Source organism: Cetorhinus maximus, chromosome 8 (assembly GCF_964194155.1).
Source record: "Cetorhinus maximus chromosome 8, sCetMax3.hap1.1, whole genome shotgun sequence".
Taxonomy (NCBI): domain Eukaryota; kingdom Metazoa; phylum Chordata; class Chondrichthyes; order Lamniformes; family Cetorhinidae; genus Cetorhinus; species Cetorhinus maximus.
Window position 1 is genome coordinate 104,587,871 of NC_135886.1, and position 26,709 is coordinate 104,614,579.

A 26,709-nucleotide genomic window follows, 5' to 3' on the forward strand; every position below is an offset into this window, starting at 1 on the left:
CATGCTAAATGGGATAGATTTCAAAAAGATTCAGCAACTCAAGACTGGGCATCCATGAGGTGCTGTGGGCCAACAGCAGCAGCGGAATTGTACTCGAACACAATCTGTAACCTCATGGCCTGACTATCCCCCACTCTACCATTATCATCAAGCCAGGAGTTCAACCCTGGTTCAATGAAGAGTGCATGAGGGTATGTCAGGAGCAGCAGCAGGCATACCTTAAAATGAGGTGTCAACCTGGTGAAGCTCTAACACAGGACTACTTGCGTGCCAAACAGCATAAGTAGCAAGTGATAGACAGGGCTATCAACCAACAGATCAGATCTAAGCTCTGCAGTCCTGCCACATCCCGTCGTGAATGGTGGTGGGCAATTAAACAACTCACTGAAAGAGGAGTCTTCATAAATACCCCATCCTCAATGATGGGGGAGCCCAGCACATCAGTGCAAAAGATAAGGCTGAAGCATTTGCTACAATCTTCAGCCAGAAGTGCCAAGTGGGTGATCCATCTCGGCCTCATCTGGAGGTCCCCAGCATCACAGATGCCTGTCTTCAGCCAATTCGATTCAATCCACGTGATATCAAGAAATAGCTGAAGGCACTGGATAGTACAAACACTATGGGCCCTGACAATATTCTGGCGATAGGACAGAATAGTCCAGAACAGTCCAGAACTTGCTGTGCCCCTAGCCAAGTTGTCCCAGTACAGCCACAACACTGGCATCTATCCGGCTATGTGGGAAATTGCCCAGGTATGTCCTGTGCACAAAAAGCAGGACAAATCCAACCTGGCCAATTACCGCCCCACTAGTCTACTCTCGATCATCAGTAAAGTAATGGAAGGGGCCATCAACAGTGCTATCAAGAGACACTTTCTTAGCAATAACCTGCTCACTGATGCCCACTTTTGGTTCCACCAGTGTCACACCACTCCAGACCTCATTATAGCCTTGGTTTGAAAAAGGACAAAAGAGCTGAACTCCCGAGTGAGGTGAGAGTGACTGTCCTTGACATCAAGGCTGCATTTGGCTAAGTGTGACTTCAAGGAGCCCTAGCATAACTGGAGTCAAAGGGAATCAGGGGGAAAACTCCCCATTGGTTGGAGTCATACCTAGCACAATGCAAGATGGCTGTGGTTGTTGGAGGTCAGTCATCCCTGCTCCAGGACATCAGTGCAGGTGTTCCTCAGGGTAGTGTCCTAGGCCCAACTATCTTCAGCTGCTTCAGCAATGACCTTCCTTCCATCATAAGGTCAGAAGTGGGGATGTTCTCTGATGATTGCACAATGTTCAGCACAATTCGTGACTCCTCAGATACTGAAGCAGTCCATGTCCAAATGCAGCAAGATCTGGATAATATCTAGGCTTGGGCTGACAAGTGGCAAGTAATATCCACATCACACAAGTACCAGGCAATGACAATCTCCAACAAGAGAGAGTCTAACCATTGCCCTTGATGTTCAAAAGCATGACCATCACTGAATCTCCCACTATCAACATCCTGGGGGTTACCATTGACCAGAAATTGAACTGGACTGGCCATATAAATACTATGGCTACAAGGGCAGGTCAAAGGCTAGGAATCCGGCAGCGAGTAACTCTCCTCATGACTCCCCAGAGCCTGTCCACCATCTACAAGGCACAAGTCAGAAGTATAAAGGAATACTCCCTGCTTGCCTGGATGAGTGCAGCTCCCACTGCAGTGAAGAAGCTTGACATCATCCAGGACAAAGCAGCCCACTTGAGTGGTACCACATCCACAAACATCATTCTCTCCACCAATGAAGCACAGTAGCAGCAGTGTGTACTAGCTACAAGATGCACTGCAGGAACTCACCAAGGCTACTTAGACAGCACTTTCCAAACCCCTGACCACTACCATCTAAAAAGATAAGGGCAGCAGATAGATGGGAACACCATCACCTGGAAGTTCCACTCCAAGCCACTCACCATCCTGACTTGGGAATATATCACTGTTCCTTCACGGTTGCTGGGTTAAGATCCTGGAGTTCCCTCCCTAACAGCACTGTGGGTGTACCTACACCATATGGATTGCAGCAGTTCAAGAATGCAGCTCACCACTGCCTTCTCAAGGGCAACTAGGGATGGGCAATAAATGCTGGCCCAGCCAGCAAAGCCCACATCCTGTGAAGGAAAAGAAAAATCTCCTTATCCATCATCGTGAAGAAATGTGAAATAAACAGGGGAAGGACTGAGAAGGAAATATTTATTTGATTGGTTGAGGTTAATGTCAAATCAATTACAGAAGAAGAAATCAGGAGAAATAAAGAGGAATTGAATTAAGAGGGAAAGGAGAACAAGAGAACAGAAAAGTGTTACAATTATAAGGTTTATAAGACTATTATGTTCCAGTCATTTGCTTTCATTTAAGAGATCATATGACCTGTTTGTTGTAATATGCCTTTAACGGCTAGCAGCATGTCATCATTAGAAGGGAAGTGTGCCATGTGATCTAGTCTAAGTTTCACTTCGGCCTGTGAGAAGAACAGCACACACAGCTCTGCCGCTAATGTATTCTATTTTTCTAACTTAGTATATATGTTCTCATGTGCCTAGTCTTAAAAAATGAAGTCACAATGTGTTTACACAATTGCTTATGAGTGATTGTTGCCTTTATATCATTATAAAAACTCAAACAGACTGATTAAGTACAGGTATGACATAGTGAGTGGCCTTCAATCACCTACAAGGCAGGAAATGACCCTTGACATTTTGGTCAGACCGTAACGAGTTCAAGGCATCAGAGAATGTTAAAATCGCAGTGTGGTGATTGCACAGGAAAGCTTTGAAGATTAAGGTAGCTCTCAACTAAAGAGCTGGTATGCAACCAGAACCCTCGTCATGAGATTGTAGCACATAGCCTGTCAGTTGAGTAAATGAGGCAGCCCATCGAGAGGACCAGCACTTGGTTAGCTCAGTTGAGAAAGGTTAATGACCAGGGCCTGGGCTGGATTGCGAGTGAGGGAGAGTCAACCAAATATAAAATCTAACAAAGCTGTCATAAATATCGAACCAGAGAAGGTTGTGATTATAATGGGTATCTTTGGGAGTTGCTGAACAATAAATTGAATGAAACAAGGAGGAAGGTCAAAGGGATATTATCAAAATGTCCACAAAATTCCTCAGTTTGAATTGGGAGACAGCTGACCTACTATCTGAATTTGAAATGTTTAAATAGCGTAAGGCTATGGTTTCTTGATTCAGGTGCGTCTGAAACAGGCAAGCAAGTGATAAAAATTCACCAGGCAATTGGGAATGAAGGTCTACACAGGCTGAATATGTCAGGATTAATAGTAGAGGAGCTAAAGGAAATGAAATGGACTACATCGGAAGACTACTTCAGAATCAGGTTAAACTTCCATATTTATTGACGAGTTCATGTCATTTCAACAACAGCCTGCAGAATCCAGAGACCACTTTCTCAGCAGATGCGGAGAAAAGAGTACATGCTGTGATTTTTCAGATGCAGAGCTAGCAGACAGAATTGTTGAGTCAGCGATCACGTCCACTCCCCTGGAGGCACTCTAGAAAGATCTGCTAGACAACGCCAAAACATATAACATTGAAGAGCTACTCAAGGAGGGACGTAAGTATGCAGTGAAACAAAAACAAAAATACCTGGGAAAACTCAGCAGGCCTGGCAGCATCTGCGGATAGGAGCACAGTTAACGTTTTGGTCCGAATGACCCTTCAACAGAACTAAGCAAAAATAGGAGAGAGGTGAAATATAAGCTTTTTCAAAGCAGGGGCGGGGTGGGGGGCGGGGGGGGGGGGGGGGGGGGACAAGAAGAGCTGGATAGAGGGCCAGTGATAGGTGGAAATAACCAAAAGATGTCACAGACAAAAGGACAAAGAGGTGTTGAAGGTGGTGATATTATCTAAAGGAATGTGCTAATTATGGGTAGAAAGCAGGACAAGCAAGTTGGGGTGGGGTGGGGGGATGGGATCGAAATAGGCTAAAAGGTAGAGATAAAATAATGTACACTTAAAAATAATGGAAGTAGATAGGAAAAGAAAAATCTATATAAATTATTGGAAAAAACAAAAAGGAGGGGGAAAATTGGAAAGGGGGTGGGGATGGAGGAGAGAGTTCATGATCTAAAATTGTTGAACTTGATATCCAGTCCGGAAGGCTGTAAAGTGCCTAGTTGGAAGATGAGGTGCTGTTCCTCCAGTTTGCGTTGAGCTTCACTGGAACAATGCAGCAAGCCAAGGACGGACATGTGGGCATGAGAGCAGGGTGGAGTGTTGAAATGGCAAGAGACAGGGAGGTCTGGGTAATGCTTGCAGACAGACCGAAGGTGTTCTGCAAAACGGTCACCCAGTCTGCGTTTGGTCTCTCCAATGTAGAGGAAACCACATTGGGAGCAACAAATGCAGTAGACTAAGTTGAGGGAAGTGCAAGTAAAATGCTGCTTCACTTGAAAGGACTGTTCGGGCTCTTGGACGGTGAGGGGAGGGGAACTAAGGGGGCAGGTGTTGCACCTTCTGCGTTTGCATGGGAAGGTGCCGTGGGAGGGGGTTGAGGTGTAGGGGGTGATGGAGGAGTGGACCAGGGTGTCCCGGAGGGAACGATCCCTGTGGAATGCCGCTGGGGGTGAGAAGGGAAGATGTGTTTAGTGGTGGCATCATGCTGGAGTTGGTGGAAATGGCGGAGGATGATCCTTTGAATGCGGAGGCTGGTGGGGTGATAAGTGAAGACAAGGGGGACCCTATCAATATTTCTGGGAGGGAGAAGAAGGTGTGAAGGTGGATGCGTGGGAGATGGGCTGGACACGGTTGAGGGCCCTGTCAACCACCGTGGGTGGAAAACCTTGGTTAAGGAAGAAGGAGAACATGTCAGAGGAACTGTTCTTGAAAGTGGCATCATCAGAACAGATGCGACGGAGGTGAAGGAATTGAGAGAATGGGATGGAGTCCTTACAGGAAGCGGGGTGTGAGGAGCTGTAGTCGAGGTAGCTGTGGGAGTCGGTAGGCTTGTAATGGATATTGGTGGACAGTCTATCACCAGAAATTGAGACAGAGAGGTCAAGGAAGGGAAGGGAAGTGTCAGAGATGGACCATGTGAAAATGATGGAGGGGTGGAAATTGGAAGTAAAATTAATAAATTTTTCCAGGTCCAGACAAGAGCATGAAGCAGCACCAAAGTAATCATCGAGGTACCGGAGAAAGAGTTGTGGGAGGGGGCCGGTGTAGGACTGGAACAAAGAATCTTCCACATACCCCATAAAGAGACAGCCATAGCTGGGGCCCATGCGGGAACCCATAGCCACACCTTTTATTTGGAGGAAGTGAGAGGAGTTTAAGGAGAAATTGTTCAGTGTGAGAACAAGTTCAGCCAGACGGAGGAGAGTTGTGGTGGATGAGGATTGTTCAAGCCTCTGTTCGAGGAAGAAGCGGAGAGCCATCAGACCATCCTGGTGGGGGATGGAGCTGTAGAAGGATTGGACCTCCATGGTGAAGGGGAGGCGGTTGGGGCCAGGGAACTGGAAATTATTGATATGATGTAGGGTGTCAGAGGAATCACGGATGTAGGTGGGAAGGGACTGGACAAGGGGAGAGAGAATGGAGTCAAGATAGCAAGAAATGAGTTCCGTGGGGCAGGAACAGGCTGACACGATCGATATGCCGGGACAGTCCTGTGTGTGGATTTTAGGTAAGAGGTAGAAGCGGGCCGTCCGAGATTGGGAGACTATCAGTTTGGAAGCTGTCGAAGGAAGATCTCCAGAGCAGATGAGGTTGGTATCAGTCCTGGAAACAATGGCTTGATGTTCAGTGGTGGGGTCATGGTCCAGGGAGAGGTAGGAGGAAGAGTCTGCGAGTTGACGTGCTTCCTGTAAGGACTCCATCTCATTCTCTCAATTCCTTCGCCTCCATCGCATCTGTTCTAATGATGCCTCTTTCAAAAACAGTTCCTCCGACATGTCCTCCTTCTTCCTTAACCGAGGTTTTCCACCCACGGTGGTTGACAGGGCCCTCAACCGTGTCCGGCCCATCTCCCGTGCATCCACCCTCTCACCTTCTTTTCCCTCCCAGAAACATGATAGGGTCCCCCTTGTCCTCACTTATCACTAGCCTCCGCATTCAAAGAATCATCCTCCGCCATTTCCGCCAACTCCAGCATGATGCCACCACCAAACACATCTTCCCTTCACCCCCCCAGCGGCATTCCGCAGGGATCGTTCCCACCGGGACACCCTGGTCCACTCCTCCATCACCCCCTACACCTCAACCCTCTCCCACGGCACCTTCCTATGCAACCGCAGAAGGTGCAACTCCTGTCCCTTTACTTCCCCTCTCCTCACCGTCCAAGGGCCCAAACTCTCCTTTCAAGTGAAGCAGCATTTTACTTGCACTTCCCTCAACTTAGTCTACTGCATTCGTTGCTCCCAATGCGGTTTCCTCTACATTGGAGAGACCAAACGCAGACTGGGTGACCGCTTTGCAGAACACCTTCGGTCTGTCCGCAAGTATTACCCAGACCTCCCTGTCGCTTGGCATTTCAACACTCCACCCTGCTCTCATGCCCACATGTCCATCCTTGGCCTGCTGCATTGTTCTAGTGAAGCTCAACGCAAACTGGAGGAACAGCACCTCATCTTCCAATTAGGCACTTTACAGCCTTCCGGACTGAATATTGAGTTCAACAATTTTAGATCATGAACTCTCTCCTCCATCCCCACCCCGTTTCCGATTTTCCCCCTCCTTTTTGATTTTTCCAATAATTTATATAGATTTTTCTTTTCCCACCTACTTCCATTATTTTTAAGTGTACATTGTTTGAGATAAAAGATATATACCTTTTAGCCTATTTCGATCCCTTCCTCCCACCCCAGCCCCACTAGGGCTATCTGTACCTTGCTTGTCCTGCTTTCTACCCTTAATTAGCACATTCCTTTAGATAATATCACCACCTTCAACACCTCTTTGCCCTTTTGTCTGTGACATCTTTTGGTTATCTCCACCTATCACTGGCCCTCTATCCAGCTCTTCTTGTCCCACCCCCCCACCCCCCCCAACTTAAACCAGCTTATATTTCACCTCTATTCTATTTTTATTTAGTTCTGTTGAAGGGTCATTCGGACTCGAAACATTAACTGTGCTCCTCTCCGCAGATGCTGCCAGACCTGCTGAGTTTTTCCAGGTATTTTTGTTTTTGTTTTGGATTTCCAGCATCCGCAGTTTTTTGCTTTTATCTAAGTATTAAGTGATCCTCACAGGTTGATGAAGCTTACAGGTCCTACGTGCCATCCACATTGTTGACCCACTCACTGGGACACCTCAACCGAGCAAAACATGTGGATGTTGTGGCTTTCTGCATACACCAAGGAAATGTCCAGGTTTCCATCAATTGTGCAGGGCATGTGGCAGAAAGGGCCATTGGCAGAGGCAGTGCACTAGAGCAAAGGCTGATGCGGCTACAATGGGGCATGCACTGATCCAAACAGACCATACGCTATGGGTACCTTTAAGCAATAAGAATAACTATCCAGTATCCTGTCAGAAACATGTACATGTGCTGAATGACAAACCATAAAATGATGATGATATGCACGACAAGATGATAAGCGGAGAACAGATGTTTTACACCGTCAATCTCATGAACAACATAGATACCATCACACCATCCGAAGTGTTTGCTGCGATTCATAGTCCTGGGGTGCAAGCACAATCAATCCTCCTGCCTGTCACAGATGTTGTGTATCATGGATACTAAAGGCCCAGCAATTGTAGGTCTACCAGCATGCAGTGACCTTGCACTAGTAACAAGCTATAGAATCAGTTAGACCTTATATGACAGATCAGCCTCAGAAACTGCTTCTATCACAACTTAAAATCAAAATATCCAGAAAATTGGCAGTTTCAAGGGAACTGCAATATTACACTTGCAGGAGAATGCAAATCTCTCAATTGATCCACCACGTAAGTGCAGCATCCACTTACAAGACAAATTGAAGGTCGAACTAGATAAAATGGAGAAAGACGGAATCATCAGATGAGCACAAGAGCACACAAGTTGGTGCAGCTCAATCACGTGTGCCATAAAGAAGGACAGATCACTGAGCTTATGCCTTGATCCATGCCGTTTAAACATGGCTTTGAAATGTTACCCTTACAAAATACCCCCATTAGAAGAGTTAAATCTGAGCTTTGCAGGTGCAAAACTTTTCTCGAAGCTTGATGCCAAGCATGGCTACTCCCAAGAAATCTCCCAAGAAATTACTACATTTCATACCCCACTCAGATGATACTGTTTTCAAAGGCTAACTGTTAGCCAGGATCTCTTTCAAGCTCAGAGGGACCACGTTCCTTGTATTGTACCAGGATGCAACTGTATCACTGATGATATTGCTGTTGTGGGAAGAAAAAAGTAAGAACATGACCATAATCTGCGCTTAGTGATGCAAGCGGCACATAATGAAAAACTGGTTTTTAACAGACTGAAATGTGACAACAACATGAGGAAGATAAATTTCTTTGGTTCTATTAATTCCAGTGCTGGAATACAAGTAAAACAGAGGCTATTAAAGCCATGTCAACTCCTCAGGATGAGGACAATCTTCAAAAATGTCTTGGTCTCTTGAATTTCTTGTCTCCATACATTCTCAATTTTACTTAAAAATTGTCATCGCTAAGGGAATTGTTGAGAAAGGATGTGCCTTTCCTGTCGTACAAAGACCACCAACACCTCTTCAGTGCACTGTAACAGTCATTATCAGAGGCATCAACATTGCAATTTAATGATCCTAGGGAGACAACTACCCAGGAGATATTGCCTCACAGAAAAGTCTGGGAACAGGCAAACTTCAAAAAGGCAAACAGGTTGCATTTGCTTCAAATTTCTGTCCATAACACAATCGAACTACTCCAACATCGAGTGGGAAACATTAGCTTTAGTGTTTGGAATCATGTATTTTCATACCTATCTATTTGGCAAATGATTTGTGATAACAACCAACCACAAGCCACTGGAAATGATTTGGTAAAAACCATTGACCAGTGCACCACCAAGATTGCAATATCTCTTGATAAAGATTCAAGGTTATCACTGAGATTAAATGAAAACCAGGTAACCTGATGGTCACATCGGGTGCACTTAGCAGATTGCCTAACCCAGCAAAAACAGAAGATATATCCTTACATCTACAAGTTGACTTCATTGACATTGAACTTGAAGATGTTCTTCAAATTGATTTGGTACATTTTGTGCAGCTCAAATGCCAGAAGCTACAAGAATAATCAGCAAAAGATTCTACACTAACGAAACTGTGGAAAACCATTATTGGAGGATGGCATGATTCAATTCCTGCAAGCCCGTGAACATATGAGACCATTCTGACCTTACTGGAATGAGCAAGACATCTCCCAGGGAGTCATTTTTAAAGGCAGGCAGGTCATCGTACCAGAATCTTTGCGATCTGATATTCTTCAACAACTTCATCACTCACACATGGGCATGGATCAGATGAGGAGACTCACAAGAAAAACAGTCTATTGACCAAGTATGAACAATGATATTGAAGTCATAGTCAAGAAATGTGAGGCATGTCAAGACCAAATGCCAAGTCAGCACAAAGAACCATGGATTCCATATGAATTTCCTACCCATCCATGTTCCAAAATCGCATCCGACATTGTTCATGTCTATGGCACTGACTTCATCACCATCATTCACTACTTTACCAAGTGCCCCACTATACAACAATTGCATAATACATCAAGCACAACTGTTGCACCCACTCTAAGTCCTATTTTCAGTTTATTTGGTGTACCTAGAGAGATCATCCAAGATAACAGTCCACAATTTATTGGCAAGCCATTTCAGGATGTGTGTGAGAAGTGGAATATCAATCACACTACTTCTCCTAATTACCCTACATCTAATGGCCTAGCTGAACAAATGATTCACACTGTGAAATCCCTAATTTTCAGATGTAGGTTGGCCAAGCAAGATCAACACGTTGCAATGTTACATCTGAGAGCGACACCTTAAAGTTCAACTATTCCATCACCAGCAAAGCTCAAGTGTGGCAGGCCAGTGTGTATCAGTCTGCCTACTCTTACCCATTCTACTCTCCCAGAAACTAGAGGGCAACTTTTAAAACTGCAAGAGAAGGTGACCATCATGCATGATAAAAAAGCAGGTACAGAATTGCCAAGTTTACAGTTGGGATAACAAGTTCACATCCAGGAGCCCACAGTAGCTAAGTGCCAACCAGACAAGGTGACCAGATTTGTTTGGAACCAAAGTTCTATAAGTCATTACACACAAAGGTGCAATGGTGAGGTGTAACCGAGGACAAATTGGATCCATTCCAGCTCTCCAACCACCGTACAGTCTGGTTGCATCAAGGACAAGATCCCAAATGCAACCAGGAACAACATCCAAGAATGACAATCCCACAGGTCACTGTGAGCAATCAAAGAAACCTCCAGACAAGGTTAACAATACATGATCTGGGTGTATCAAGCAGATTATGTCTATGCTTTATAGACTCATAGGGTGAGATTTTCCACCCCTGCCCGCCACCGGGATCTTCTGGTCCTGCTGCAAGCCAATGGACTTCTGGCTGGGGCACCGCTTCACCCGCGGCAGGTCCCACCTGCAATGGGGCCAGAAAATCCCGGTCATAGATTCATCAGTTCTATGCACTTATGTAATGGTAACTAAACATGAACATGTATTATAAATAGTTACACTTCTTTGGAAGGGGGCAATTGTCTTTAAAAAGAAAGGGGACTGTTGTAATATGTCTTTAAGGGTTAGCAGCATGCTATGACTAGAAGGGAAGTGTGTCATCTGATACAGTCTCAGTTTTACTTTGGCCTGTGATCAGAACACACCTCTGCTGCTGATATCTTCAAGTTTTCTACCTTTATATAAATGTTCTCATGTACCTAGTCTTAATAAATGAGCCCACAATGTGTTTACACAATTGCTTATGAATGTTTGGCGGCTTTATATCATTATGAAAACACAACACTGAAGTATTCCTGACAGCAAGGCTGGGTGATTTGAATGAAATTAAATGGAGCTCAGATTGTTTTACTGGGAAGAAGATGCAAGGTGTTTAACACTTGGGGACAATGACAGTAGCATGTGTGCTAACAGTGGATAAACTGTAAGTTTTGAAAGACCCAGAAAAGTGTTGAGAATGTTGGGTTTTGCTTTAAACTGTCCATTTACTTTCAAGATAAGAGAGGGGCTCTCAACGATAGCTAATCAGTATTTGTACCTGCATTGAAGGCCTATATGGTTCATGTTGCCATGGAGCTGGGCTTTGCAAGGGGAAGAGTCCATAGGAAGCCATTGTTGGATCGGGTTGCATGTTTTCATAAAATACCACTGAACCTCACAGACAAGGTCAATCTGCAAGAATGACAGTGAGAGAGATTAAGAGAGAAAAAAGAGACAGAGAAAACAGAGATAGAGGCAGCAACTCAAGGAACCAGACAGCAAGGGAGCACATGCTCAGACTGCAGAGATCAAGCTCATAAGAAGCTTGAATGAAGCTAGATGCTTCTCCTAGTTTTGGCTAGAGAGAGGGATCTCCATTTTATCCCTCATGGTGAAAATCAGTTCGGGGGCAGACATTATCCAACTGGAAAAGGAAAATGGGGCTGAGAATAGTTTTGGACTGGTTCCCAGGTAATTAAGTGTCCCCATAAGTGACAGAGTAAAGACTATGCATGGACCGGGGTTTTTGGTCATTGTGAAAGTTAAATGGGGGATTTTTTGTATGGTTTAGAGCATAAGTTGCCGACTGATATTTTGTTTAGTCAATGTTGCTTTCAGTTTATTTGTTACAGTAAAAGATTTACAATTTGAAATCTTGTCATGTGATCCTTTCAGTCATTCACTGGAAGTTTTAATTTCTTCTTAAAAATTACCGCTTTCTAGAGGGACCATGGTGAGTGCCATTAACCTCACTGTTATTTTGACTGTAAAATCCGGCCAAATATTTATCCAGATGTTTTCCTATTTCAGGATTGACTGTTATTTATGCACCAATTATCAGTGATTAGAGATTCATGAAACTTAAGAACCTGTACACAATTGCTAGTCTTTACTTAACTTTCCTCATTAAAAAGGTGATCACCTCATACTGAAAACAAACAGGCCTGTAGAGTCAGACTCAGTTCAGAGGCTTAGTCCTCACTAGTTTAATATTCAATCGTACTTCCCTACTTAACAAGCAAGGGATAAAAGCTAACTAGTACAATTTAATGAAAAAAAAATAACAGTTGCATTATGTCAATCTGGTTAATTCTTTCTGTATACTATGGTATTATTTGATGTTAAAATCATGTCTTTCTGCACTTTGACATTATGCAATTTCAACAGTATTGGTCAGAGCTTCATTTCCAAATAAGAAAATGATGTGAGAGGTGTTTGATGGGAGCATAGACTGTATTTTCACCTCCTGCACTGACCCTTTAATGAACTCCCTGTAAACAACTTGGAGTAATGGAATTGGATAAGAGCCTGAATTTTCATCGCAATTGCTTTGTTTTGTATTCAGATGCTGAGTAACCTTTCAATTTTCAGTTATAACAATTAGTCTCTCTGTTAATATGAAATGGTCTTTTTAGTCCTTCAACCATGTAAGATGCAGGACTGGTGAGGATGACTGTCCTTGACATCAAGGTCGCATTTGAACAAGTGTGGCATCAAGGAGACCTAGCAAATCTAGTCACTGGGAATCAGGGGGAAAACTCTCCTTTGGTTGGAGTCATACCCAGCACAAAGGAAGATGGTTGTGGTTGTTGAATGTCAGTCATCTCGCTCCAGGACATCACTGCAGGAGTTCCTCAGGGTAGTGTCCTAGGTCCAACAGTATTCAGATGCTTTATCAATGACCTTCCTTCCATCATAAGGTCAGAAGTGGAGATGTTCGCTGATGATTACACAATGTTCAGCACCATTCATGACTCCTCAGACACTGAAGCAGTCCATGTCCAAATGCAGCAAGACCTGGACAATATCCAAGCTTGTGCTGACAAGTGGCAAGTAACATTGGTGTCACACAATTCCCAGGCAATGACTACCTCCAACAAGAGTGAATCTAACCATCGCCTCTTGACTTTCAATGGCATCACCATCAATGAATCCCGCAGTATCAACACGGGGCTACCATTGATCAGAGGATGAACTGGACTAGCCATATAAATACTGTGGCTACAAGAGCAGGTCAGAGGCTAGGAATCCTGCGATGAGTAACCCACCTGCTGGCTCCCCAAAGCCTGTTCACCATCTACGAGGCACAAGTCAGGAATGTGATGGAATACTCCCCACTAGCCTGGATGAGTGCAGCTCCCACAACACTCAAGAAGCTTGACACTGCCCAGGACAAAGCAACCCACTTGATTGGCACTACATTCACAAACATTAATTCCCTCCGCCACCGATGCACATTAGCAGCAGTGTGTACCATCTGCAAGATGCACTGCAGGAATTCACCAAGGCTCCTTAGACAGCACCTTCCAAACCCATGACCACCACCATCTAGAAGGACAAGGGCAGCAGATAGATGGGAACACCATCACCTGGAAGTTCCCCTCCAAGTCACTCACCATCCTGACTTGGAAATATATCACGGTTCCTTCACTGTTGCTGGGTCAAAATCCTGGAACACCCTCCCTAACAGCACTGTGGGTGTACCTACACCACATGGACTGCAGCGGTTCAAGAAGGCAGCTCACCACTACCTTCTCAAGGGCAACTAGGGCTTGACAATAAATGCTGGCCTAGCCAGCAAAGCCCTTATTCCATGAATGAATTAAAAAAAAGTTACTGATGTAGTCCTAATTTTGCATGGTTCGGGTGCTCAGCAAAGTACTTAAATTATTTAATTTATATGTACTTCAGTGCATGTAGGAATGGTTTGTTGGTTTTTAATTTTAACATCATTTTAGTTTAACATTACCCTTAATTTAATATCCCATCTGCCACTCCCCTGTTACCTGCTGAATTTGTTTGTCTGTTTTTGTTACACATGATTGTTACATTTTTGCCTGTTTTTAACCTGATTGCTTAGGCTATATGTGAATTTTTCGATGTAAGCCATGCTGCAATTCAGTTTTCAAGCTGCAAAAGTGTTCCTTGAATAAAATAGCCTTATTATTACGTACATTCCAAAACTGCATGAATAACCCTGGTCACTCTAATATCCATACAATCTATTTCACTCCCTTTTACTATATTTTCCAGGTGCGTTTCTTATTCCCTACTCACTCATTCTGGTACTCACTGGAATACCAATGTTTTTCTTGGAAACTTCCTTTGGACAGTTTGCTAGCCTCGGACCTGTTGCAGTGTGGAGAGCCATGCCAATCTTACAAGGTTAATGTTTATTGAACAATACAAGCTTGGCAACCGCTTTCAATGAGCAATCATTTAATTCATAGTGATAGATTGATGGTTTAAGCAAGTCTTGGTGAAGTGTTACACCCAACTTGATCTGTAGTATCCTTTATAAAGTCCAATTCAATCAATGAATAGACAGAGACAAGAAGTGAAATTTATTATTTTCTCGTTACAAATTCAGTCCAATATTCAATCCAATATCAGGAGAACTCTCTGTCAGCTATTCAGTTACAAGCATAGATATTGGATTTATAGAACATTTTTCTAAATGAGTTATTGGTTAATTGTGTTGTGTTTGTTTTATTAATTTGATTTAGAGGCTCATCAGCCATTGAATGGGATTGAAGGATGCAGATCAGTAGTTTCTATTGATTTTAACAACTCATTCTTGGCATACGAACCTCGTTGGCAAAATCAGTATATATCACCCATCTCTAATTGCCCTCAGAGGATTGGGGTTTCAGTTGGCCTTTTTCTGAGTGTTGCAACTTAGTGACTTGCTAAGCCACAGAGGTCAATTACAAGTCAGCCATGTTGTTGTGGGACTGGAGACACATAGTGGTGGATTTTTCAGGAGGGACGGATTACCCAGCCCTGCATCATGAGCTAAAAATCAGAGCATTATAATTAGCAAGCCTAGACCTAACAAAGGCAGGAATGATGGCTTTAGCAACAGATGAGTTGAGGCAGTGTCAGAGACAGGTTATGTTATGGTGATGGAAGTAGGCAGTTTTGGCAATGGAGTGGATATGTGGTGGGAAGTTCATCTCAGGGTCAAACACAACACCAAGTTTCCAATCTTCAGACATCGGCCAGAAATGGAAACAATGGTGAAGTAACAGAATTTGTGGTGGGACCAAAGAAATTAGCTCGAGAAGGATGGGGAGGTACATTTTATTGTGGTCACAGTAACATAGAATATGATTTGTGACTTTGATAAGGGCCACTTCAGTGGTTGTCAGGGCAGAATTCTGATTGGTGGGATTCCAATATGGAATTATGAGAATGATGAGCACCTATTTTGGAAGTGACAACAGGTTCAAGGACTTTGGAGAGGAAAGGGAGGTTGCAGGTGTAGCAATAGCCTGCAAGAACAGAAGGGTCAAGGGAGGGTTTTATGAGGAGCGTGGTGATGATGACAGATTTGAAGGGGAGAGGGGACAGCACCTGAGTAGATGGAACCATTAAAAATATCAGCTAACATGAAAGCTAGGAAGGCTATTTGGATAGTCAATAGTTTGGTGGAAACAGGTTTGAGGGAGCAGGAGATGGATTTCATGGACTTGGAGAAAGCAAGGCAGCAGAAGCGATAGAGTCTAGAGAAAGATGCGAATTCAGGGCTAGGACAGGGTTGAACATTCTTCACCCGTCGACTTTGTGTGACAAATTCACTATCATTCATTTATTCATCTGCCTAATATATAAGTTATGCCCAACTTTCCAGGTCATCCACTGCTCAAGAGCAAATCCATTGAAGACTAGCTTTAATAAGGAGGAGATGTTCATTTGCTCTGGTTCTCTCTGCAAAATACTTCCTCATTTATGAGTTTTTAAAAAATTTTCTCACTGCCTCTCAGTCTGTTTTCTAAAGTTTCTCTAGTCTCTTAATGATTATATCTGCTCACTGTCCATGCCAGGAAGTGCTTTACTGGTGCTTTTAAAAACTGTTTTGCATATGGAACATTGTTTGTAAAAACAGTGCAAAAATGCAGCTCAGGCCTAGTTTGCATCATAATTCTACAAAATTATCTGAACATAAATAGCATATCAGAGATTACTGCTCTATTGATTACAATCAAACAAAATTGCTGAGCATGGCCAATTGAATCCAAGTGAAGTAATTTATTTCACATCCATAGTTTTGAATCTAAGTTCTCTCTCTTCACTCCATTTTAAGGTGTCGGGATTGCTATGGTCTTTGCAGCAACATTTGCCACTATCACCTACAACTGCATCCTCGCCTACAGCCTGTACTACTTGTTTGCTTCCTTCCAATCGCCCCTGCCGTGGGCAGACTGCTTCAGCTGGTGGGGTGCAGATGAAACATGCAGCAGGACTCCCAAAGGTACTGTCTTCGCTTCTATTGGGTAAAGTGTAGGCTGTTTATTTTACATTCTGTGTAAAAGGATGAGGGAGAAAATGTTGTCATTTGTATCAATGGTTATCTCCATTTTGATATTACAGTAGAAACGCTTAGATAGAAATCAGGAGTAAAGATTGTGTGGCTGAGTCACTGGGCTTTCAGGTATCAGATAGTCAATATCAACTGATTTTTTTTATTGAATGTAAAAAAAATTAGTTTATTTTCCATGGTAATGCTCATTGACATAATTTATTTTACAACAGCATGTTTATTCCTATAAACCTCTCTACTTGTTACCAGTTTTTGATTCTGTCTGTTTTGCTTTCTCAATCTTTCTGTTTTTTCTTTCACCTTTATGTCTCCTGATTCCTGGATCTGTGCTTGTGCTTCACAAATATTGCTCTTGGTAGTGTTCTTGGTTGGCCAGAACCTTTTTTCTCATTCTTTCCCTGTTTGCATCAGGTTCTTCTGTTTTCCATCTTCAGATATTTTCTTTCTCACTCTTTCAGCCCCTTAGAAACATTTCCCATTTTACTATTTTTCTAATGTTTTGCACTCTTTGCATTTTTCTCATCTTAGTAGTCACAAAATTTCTTATAAATGAAGAAATTATCTTGTTTCTTTTTAGGAGCAGGTGCTTAGACATGCATGTGACCTGGTTTTGATTTTAAAGCAATTATTATACATAAAGGTTTCGAAGATCTGCTGAGATCAAGTCCTAGTTTAAATGTTGGGATGTACCAGCCTACAAACTGACCCATGCAATGTTTCCAGGGTCCTCACTTTGGAACCATCCTAGACAGGTGCCGGTATCACTAGGTATGTAACTCAGCCACTGTTATCAAAAAATGTTGGAAATTCTGGTGGAGTGAATCACATCTATTGGGCACTGCTAGGGCCCCGTCCTAGAACTACTCGTCAAAAGGGGTCACAATTCATGGAAAATAACTCCTTAAAAGCCAGTTGCAATCCTTTAATCCCATGTAGCATTTATGAGAAGTGACTTGGTGTAAACCAGCTGCTCAAACTGTAGACAAACTCTCAGAATCCGAGAACGCCATTAAAAATACCATGTAATAAAAGGGATTGGACTGATTCAGTCAGAGTAAAGCAGTCACCCTGATTATATCACTAGAAATGACAGCATCATTCCCAGTGAAATGTAATTCTAAAAAACATTCCACATTTTCTAGATCCACTCTGCAATCTCACTCTGGATGATGGGTATTTTGAAATCGTTAATACAACATGGCTGCATGTAAACAATGAAACTTGTCCAAATGGATCAGAAATCAACATTCCTCACCAGAGTCCGAGTGAGCAATACTGGGAGTAAGTAAATTAGCGGCACCTATAACCTGCACAGCTGTACCAGTAACTTCCTCTTGGGAAGCTTAGTTGGGTGAATGTCCTGCTTAATGAGTGAAAAGCTGTTTGATTTAGATAGAGGTGCTATTTACATCATACACCTGTTGCAAAATAACATCACAACTGGGGGTCTTTAGTTTGTTAAGACACCTATGGTTACTTATACTCTCGGATTATTTGACAATACTTATGCAGTAAAATATACATTGACCATTCTTTACATTTTTGTTCCTCGATGGAAGAGATTCATCCTGGAAATTAAATGCTTCCAATTATCACTGACTTTAGTCCTTTCTTATATTTTTTAGTGAATACAGTATTGCGTTTAACCCATAGACCTGGGAACTGAATTGAGGGAAACTGTCTGGGAGCAGATACCATTATTAACAATATGAAGGAGCTGGATTCATTGGGACACACAGTGACTAACCCAGGGAGTTTTAACAGTGCAATGTAAGGCAGCCAATGAAGCACTGACAGGAACTCCTTCAAATCAAATCAGCTCTCCAGAGAATCTCATCAGCACTCAGCGTTTAAACAAAGTTTTCTATTTTAAAAAAAATTCGGAAATACAGAGAAAATTCTAAAGGATGTATAACTTCATCCCAATTATTTGTAACAATTCATTTATAAAAGCAGAACCGATTCTCTTTATATTGGATATCTTTCAAATCCATTTTTATCTGACTGCCTACTCTTGTATGTTGCTTCGAATAGACCAGTGTATGTAATGAAGTGTATCCTTATACAAGTTGTTTTCTGTTGTTATTATATTCAGTAAGGTGGTTTTACGCCGTACCAATTCAATGGATGAGATTGGGGAGATAGTCTGGCATTTAGCCCTCTGTCTGCTTCTAGCCCGGCTAATGGTTGGGGCAGCGTTATCGAAAGGAGTCAAATCTTCAGGAAAGGTAAAGTGATTGGTGATGAATAAAGTTAAAACTAGTGACAAAGTACTGATTTCTGCAACAATAAAACTAGAAGTTATAAATCATTAGTGAAGTGGACTGGTTTATCTCACAGGTGATGTTAACAGTGACTCTTTGGGCAGTGGGAGATCCATAATTCATGAGCACTTCAGGCCTGAGTGAGATCTGAAGATCATTCTCCTGAGTGAAAGAACAGCAGCAATTCCCCAAACTCCTGAAATGTGTCTATCATTCTAAGAGTTTCAGCCACTGATTCAAGGTTTTGAGTGCGATCTTGAACGGAATGTTAGAGTTTGGTGAGTTGAGGGAATTTTAAATCTCTTTATAAAATTCTAATACTACTTCTATTTAACATTTAAGTGGAAGTACTGTTTAAATTCTAAATCTCATCCAGGGGCCAAAGCAGGGAGATAGATGCTATCCACTGGGGAGCAGCTGTGAATATTTAATTAAGGAAAATAGCATGAACTGTTTTTTTTTGTGTACCTGGGCTTAGCCAGTCCCTTTAGTTTCAGAACATATAAATTCACACATCTCAGTGTGACCTAGCACTGGAGTGAGACTTTGAATGGAGTGCTGGAGTTTGGTAAGTTGAGGGAATTGGATGAGGAGGTGCTGCTTCACTTTTTTCTAACTTCTTCACACAGTAGGAATTGGTTCTTTCACTACTACAGGGAATGATTGTTTAGTGCATATCTGGTAAGTATCTGGTGAGTGGTTAAGATCTGTTGTATTGCTAAGGTTTAAAATAGAACAGGAATTTATGCTAAGGTTAAGCCACTCAAGTTGGGGAGCAAAAAGGAATGTAGTGGTAGCAAGGGACCGGAAAGTGAGGGGGATTGACACTGTCCTCTGCAGCAAAGAGCGAGAGTCCAGAAAGCTGTGTTGCCTGCTTGGTGCCAGGTTTCGGGACATCTGCTTAGGACTGGAGAGGAACTTGCAGTGGGAGGGGAAGGATCCAGTTGTCATGGCCCATATAGGCACCAATGACATAGGCAGGATAAGGAAGGAGTTTCTACATAGTCAGTTTGAGGAGCTTGGCACCAAATTAAGAGGCAGAACCTCAAAGGTAACAATCTCTAGATTATTACCTGAGCCACGTGCAATTGGCATAGGGCAAATAAGATTAGAGAAATGAATGTGTGGCTCAAAGACTGGCGTGGGGAAAGTTGGTTCCGGTTCGTGGGGCACTGGCATCAATACTGGGGAAAGTGGGGATTGTATCATTGGGACAGGCTATATCTGAACTATGCTGGGGCTGGTGTTCTAGGGAGCCACATAACTAGGGAAGTAACATAGAAACATAGAAAATAGGAGCAGGAGTAGGCCATTCGACACTTCAAACATGCTTTGCCATTCATTATGATCATGGCTGATCATCCAACTCAATAGCCTGCTCCCGCTTTCTCCCCATATCCTTTGATCCCTTTCGCCCCAAGAGCTATATCTAACTCCTTCTTGAAAACATACAATGTGTTGGCCTCAACTACTTTCTTGGTAGCAAATTCCACAGGCTCACCACTCTCTGGATGAAGAAATTTCTCCTCATCTCAGTCCTAAATGGTCTACCCCGTATCCACAGATTGTGACCCCTGGTTCTGGACTCCCCCACCATCGGGAACATCCTTCCTGCATCTACCCTGTCTAGCCCTGTTAGAATTTTATAGGTTTCTATGAAATCCCCCCTCATTCTTCTGAACTCCAGCGAATATAATCCTAACCGACTCAATCTCTCCTCATATGTCAGTCCCGCCATCCCAGGAATCAGTCTGATAAACCTTTGCTGCACTCCCTCTATAGCAAGAGCATCCTTCCTCAGATAAGGAGACCAAAACTGCACACAATATTCCAAGTGTGGTCTCACCAAGGCCCTGTATAATTGCAGCAAGATATCCCTGTTCCTGTACTCGAATTCTTTCGCTATGAAGGCCAACATACCATTTGCCTTCTTTACCGCCTGCTGCACCCGCATGCTTACCTTCAACAGTTGGTGTACGAGGACACCCAGGTTTCGTTGCACATTCCCCTCTCTCAATTTATAGCCATTCAGATAATAATCTGCCTTCCTGTTTTTGCTACCAAATCACATTTATCCACATTATACTGCATCTGCCATGCATTTGCCCACTCACTCAGCTGTCCAAATCACACTGAAGCATCTCTGCATCCTCCTCACAGCTCACCCTCCCACCCAGCTTTGTGTCATCTGCGAATTTGGAGATATTACATTTAGCTCCATCATCTAAATCATTAATATATATTGTGAATAGCTGGGGTCCCAGCACCAATCCCTGTGGTACCCCACTAGTCACTGCCTGTCATTCGGAAAAAGACCCATTTATTCCTACCCTTTGTTTCTTGTCTGTCAACCAGTTTTCTATCCATTTCAATACACTACCCCCAATCCCACGTGCTTTAATTTTACACGCTAATCTCTTATGTGGGACTTTGTCGAAAACCTTCTGAAAGTCCAAATAAACCACATCCACTGGCTCCCCCTCATCAACTCTACTAGTTACATTCTCAAAAAATTCCAGTGGACTTGTCAAGCATGATTTCCCTTTCGTAAATCCATGCTGACTCTTTCCAATTCTGCCACTGATTTCCAAGTGCTCAGCTATTAAATCTTTTATAATGGACTCTAGAATTTTCCCCACAACCAACATCAGGCTGACTGGTCTGTAATTCCCTGTTTTCTCTCTACCTCCCTTTTTAAATAGTGGGGTTACATCAGCTACTCTCCAATCTGTAGGAACTGTTCCAGAGTCTATAGAATCTCAGAAGATGACTACCAATGCATCCACTATTTCGAGGGCCACTTCCTTAAGTACTCTGGGATGTAGATTATCAGGCCCTGGGGATTTATCGGCCTTCAGTCCCATCAATTTCTCCAACACCATTTCCCTACTAATACTGATTTCGTTCAGTTCCTCCCTCTCACTAAACCCTGTGTTCCCCAACATTTCTGGTATGTTATTTGTGTCCTCCTTTGTGAAGACAGAACCAAAGTATGTATTTAGTTGGTCAGCCATTTCTTTGTTCCCCATTATAAATTCCCCTGTTTCTGACTGTAAGGGACCTGCATTTGTCTTCACCAATCTTTTTCTCTTCACATACCTATAGAAACTTTTACAGTCAGTTTTTATGTTCCCTGCAAGCTTACTCTTGTACTTTATTTTCCCCTTCTTAATCAATCCCTTGGTCCTCCTTTGCTGAATTATAAACTGCTCCCAATCCTCAGGTCTGTTGTTTTTTCTGGCCAATTTGTATGCCTCTTCCTTGGAGCTAATACTATCTCTAATTTCCCTTGTAAGCAATGGTTTGGCCACCTTTCCTGTTTTACTTTTGCGCCAGATAGGAATAAACAATTGTTGCAGTTCACCCATGAATGTCTTTGAATGTTTGCCATTGTCTATCCACTGTCATCCCTTTAAGTAACGTTTCCCAATCCATCATAGCCAACTCGCACCTCATGCCATCGTAGTTTCCTTTATTAAGATTCAGGACCCTAGTCTCAGGATCAACTACGTCACTCACCATCTTGATGAAGAAGTCTATCATGTTATGGTCGCTCATCCCCAAGGGGCCTCACACAAGTAGAGAGTGTTTTAAACTAAATCAAGGGGGCAGGGGATCAAATTTGGGAAGATGTGGTAAATCAAAGAGTAGAGACAAGGCAAGAGAGAAAGGTACTAATACAGGAAATGATAAACAGATCATGACAGGAAGGGACAGAGAGTACAAATCAAAGAGTAAATCAGCAGCTAAGGCTAGACTTCACAACAATAAGAAAAGGACAAATCTAAAGTTTCTGTATTTTAATGCACATAGCATTCAAAACACCAGTCTCATTCCTGGGATGGCAGGACTGTCACATAAGGAGAGAGTGGGTCGACTAGACTTGTATTCATAGGAGTTTAGAAGAATGAGAGGGACCTCATTGAAACATATAAAATTCTGACAGGGCTGGACAGACTGGATGCAGGGATGATGTTTCCCCCGGCTGGGGTGGTCTAGAACAATTGGTCACAGCCTCAGGATACAGGGTAGGCTATTTAGGACTGAGATAAGGATAATTTTTTTCACTCAGAGGGTGGTGAACATGTGGGACAGAATTTTCCTGTTGGCGTTTTGGGGGCAGGGCCCGCTTGCCGATGGGAAAATGACGCAGAATGACATCGGGAGGAACCCCCGGCGTCATCCTGGTCCCTTTAAATTTTTAGGAAGGCGGGTGGACAGCGAAATCAGCTGTCCGCCCGCCAACCAGTCAATGGCCAATTAAGGCCATTGATAGGCTAATTAAGATCACTAAAGACCTGCCCGTCCAACCTTAAGGCTGGTGGGCAGGCCAGGAGCCCCAGTGGGCTTCTGATAATACATGAAACCTCATCCACTGGCGGGATGAAATTTCATGTCCGTTTTTAAAAAGTTTAATAAAGTTTATGTCATTTTTATTAACATGTCCCATCTCGTGTGACATTGTCACAAGAGGGGGGACATGTTAATAATATTTTTATTTTTCTCAATTTTAACTTTTGTGCACTGTCACTAATCTCCCTGAGACAGCACTTAGTCTCAGGGAGCAGTGCACTCTTTCACGTGCATATGTGGAAGAACGCACCTTGACAGCTGGGGAATCTGCACCCCCACCGCGCCCCCCCACCTCCCGCGCCCCCCCCCCCCACCCCCACCCCACCTCCCACACAGCCCGCCAAAGGCTGCATAGCGCCTCCTGTCAGGAAGGCCGCTGGGCGGGCCTTAATTGGCCCACCCACTCAAAATGGTGGCGGGCCCCATTTTGGTGGCGGGGGTCGGCTGTCCGCCCGCCACCGAGCCGGTGGGGCCCGCACGCCCAGCAAGGGCAAAATTCTGCCCGTGGAATTCTCTACCACAGAGGGCTGGGAGGCTGAGTCACTGGAAATAGATAGGTTTCTAGACACTAAAGGTGCCAAGGAGTATTGGGAGAGGTGGGAGTATGGCATTGAGATAGATACTCAGACATGATCATGTTGAATGGTGGAGCAGGCTCAAGGGCCGAATGAACTGCTCCTATTTTCTATGGCCAGAATCTTCAGGTCGATGAGTGGGGGTGGGGCCCGCTCGCTGATGCGTAAAATGATGCACGGTCACATATGGCGTGCGTCCCGATGTCACTGCGTGTTATTCAGATCTTGAGTTTGGCGGGCACACACCGGAATTGGCTGCACGCCCACTCAAACTGTCAAAGGCCTATTAAGGCCATGTAAATGTCAATTAAACTAATAAACTGAGCTGCCCGTCCAACCTTAAAGTTGGCGGGCAGGCAAAGAGCCCAGGTGGCCTTTGCATTTATCATGAAACCTCATCCTTTGGCTGAGGTTTCATGAAGGTTTTTAAAGTTTGATAAAATTTTTAAATAAAATTCATTGACATGTCCCAGCTCATCTGACACTGTCACATTAGGGGACATGTCTTAATTTTTTTTTCTCTTTATTAAGATTTTCAAATAACAAACTAATCTCCCTGAGGCAGCTCTGTGTCTCAGGGAGATTTCTGCATGTGCGCGAAAGAGCACAAGCCCTGACTCAGCTTACTCCCCCCGCCCACACAGGGATGCTCAGCGCTTTCCGGGTGCGCATCACGCTGGGTGGGCCTTAATTCTCCCCTATGCCTTCTAGAGCAGATAAACTGATAGAGCAAATAGAAATGAGTATGATCTGATAGCCATTACAGAGAAATGGCTACAAGATGACATAGATTGGGACCTGAATATTGAGGGGTCTGTGACATTTAGGTAGGACAAGAAGCTAGGAATAGATGGAGGGGTGTCTCTGTTAATTAATGATGGCATTAACACATTAGAGAGGGATGACCTAAGTTCAGGAAACCAGGGTGTAGAAGCAGTTTGAGCTGAGATGAGAAAAGGCAAGAAATCATTTGTGGGAGTGGTGTACAGACTCCTTAATTGTAACTATACAGTTGACAAGGTGCAAAGGAAGACATAATGGGAGCTTGTCGGAAAGATACAGCATAATCATGGGTGATTTTAATCTACAATTAGACTGAAAAAATCAGATAGGCAATGGTAGTATTGATGATGAGTTCATATAATGTTTTCAGAATAGTTTCTTAGAACAGTACATTCTGTAGCCAACTAGAGAGCAGGCTATACTAGGTCTGGTATTGTGCAATGAGATAGGATTAATTAATAACTTCATAGAGAAGGTATCACTAGGTAGCTGCAGTCATAATATGATTGCATTTTACATTCAGTTTGAGGGAGAGAAGAGGGATCCAAGACTAGTATTCTGAACTTAAATAAGAGCAACTATGAAGGCATAAAATCATAGCTAAAGTGAACTGGCAAATGACGTTAAGAGATAAGTCAATAGAGATACAGTGACACACATTTAAAGGGCTATTTCAGAATAGAAACATTCCAACAAGAAAGAAAATTCCAAGGGGAGGACTCACCATCCGTGGTTAACTAAAAAAGTTTAAGACAGTATCAAACTTAAAGAAAAACCATATAATTGTGCAAAGACGGGTGGCAGGTCAAAAGATTGGATAGAATATTACTGTTATGACCCCAGCTGATGTTACTACTGGACAAGCCTGATCCCAGGGTGGAACACAGCTTGATAGGTCCTAACTTTTATTTTTGGTTAGATATATGGAGAGTAGCTACTGAACAGAGTCACGGGAATCAGCTGATGAACTTTTGACAAAATAATAAAATATATATTAAACCAGAAAGGATGAACTATATTACAATAGTCCTTCACTCACAACTATAACTTTACAGATATATATGCAGATTTGTAAGGATAACACAAGTTACAAAAGCTATCTTACACTCTAATGTTCACAGTAACTACACAGTCCATGGTCACCAATAGGTGACCTGTGGTCAGAAACACCGCACTCTGAAACCAAGTGATAGATGCCACCCAAACAGATGCTATGGATCTCTTCTCAACTCCACCCAGACACTTGTTACACCGTGAGCCAACCGGTCTCACTGAACATGAGGGTTTCCGATCTCAGCCTCCAAGAAATCACTTTGGAGCCTTCTCCCAAACTGACGCTTTCTCTCAGATGCCTTCTGCAAGGGTCCACCTCCAGGGTTTTGAACTCTCCTTTCAATGTTCCTCTCCCTTGGGTCACCATGTGCATTCAAGCTTTCTTCTGTGCATTCGCTCTCACCGACTCAGCCGTCAACTGTACACCACAGCTTCACATGCCCATAGCAAAGAGTTACAGACCTTCAGCTGTCTCCTTGGATCTGCTGGCTTCTCGGATGCCTATCTTGCTTTAAATATGCTTCCTGCAGCTTTCTCCCTTTAAGCTTGAAACTTGGAGTCTTCCTCTCTGCTTCTTACTGTCACTTCAACAGAGCAGGACCTTTTCCTATGGTCTCCTGTTTTTTTCTTTGACTGGAAGATCTTCTCGGGATGCCTCCTTTCTGTCTCACTCCTTGGCCTTGGGGCCTTTTGGTTCTTTTGGGAAATCTACTCTCTCTGCAGTTCCCTCTCCCAGTAGACTGCTGGCAACTTGGTATCTCCCTTGAGATCCAGAATTCACTTGACATTCATTATTACTTTAGCTTTAGAGCAACTCATTTAGATTCTTAGAATTATTTCCCTCAGCAGTCTGCTAGTCTGTCAGCTAGAGAGAGACTTAAACTGTTCCCTTCAACTTACAGCATAATGGCCAACTGAACTCAAACTGCTTTCAACTGAACTCAACCTGCCCTTCTATCTCTGTGGGGCTTCTGGCTGCTAGGCAACAGTGCAGTTTTTTTCTAACCTTGTTGGTTTTACTCCCTTCAAGAGTCGTAAAAATCTCATTAGAATGCAAGCACCTTTTAAAGTGAAACGAAAAATCAACTTCTCCTTTTCTTAATAGACAAATACAGAACTACAAATCAAACTTAAACATTAAAAATATACCTTATTCTCA

The 26,709-nt window shown here is 43.2% G+C and overlaps 3 protein-coding genes across 3 annotated transcripts in view; 2 read left to right on the forward strand and 1 right to left on the reverse strand.

Moving 5' to 3' along the window:
- The window catches only part of LOC144683856 (sodium- and chloride-dependent neutral and basic amino acid transporter B(0+)-like), a 435,158-nt gene that overhangs the window by 124,011 nt on the left and 284,438 nt on the right, over window positions 1–26,709 (reverse strand). The window lies entirely within an intron of this gene.
- LOC144684041 (sodium- and chloride-dependent neutral and basic amino acid transporter B(0+)-like) overlaps window positions 1–26,709 on the forward strand; it is an 86,491-nt gene that overhangs the window by 3,142 nt on the left and 56,640 nt on the right. Inside the window, exons 3-6 of the mRNA XM_078547756.1 lie at window positions 14,233–14,364; window positions 16,286–16,453; window positions 17,665–17,803; window positions 18,618–18,750. Of these exons, the coding sequence (XP_078403882.1) occupies window positions 14,233–14,364; window positions 16,286–16,453; window positions 17,665–17,803; window positions 18,618–18,750 (572 nt within the window). The remainder of the gene's footprint in view (window positions 1–14,232; window positions 14,365–16,285; window positions 16,454–17,664; window positions 17,804–18,617; window positions 18,751–26,709) is intronic.
- Window positions 17,691–26,709, forward strand: part of LOC144683854 (sodium- and chloride-dependent neutral and basic amino acid transporter B(0+)-like) — a 453,756-nt gene continuing 444,737 nt past the window's right edge. The window contains exon 1 of the transcript XR_013577349.1: window positions 17,691–17,803. The gene's annotated coding sequence lies outside the window, so the exon portion shown is untranslated. The remainder of the gene's footprint in view (window positions 17,804–26,709) is intronic.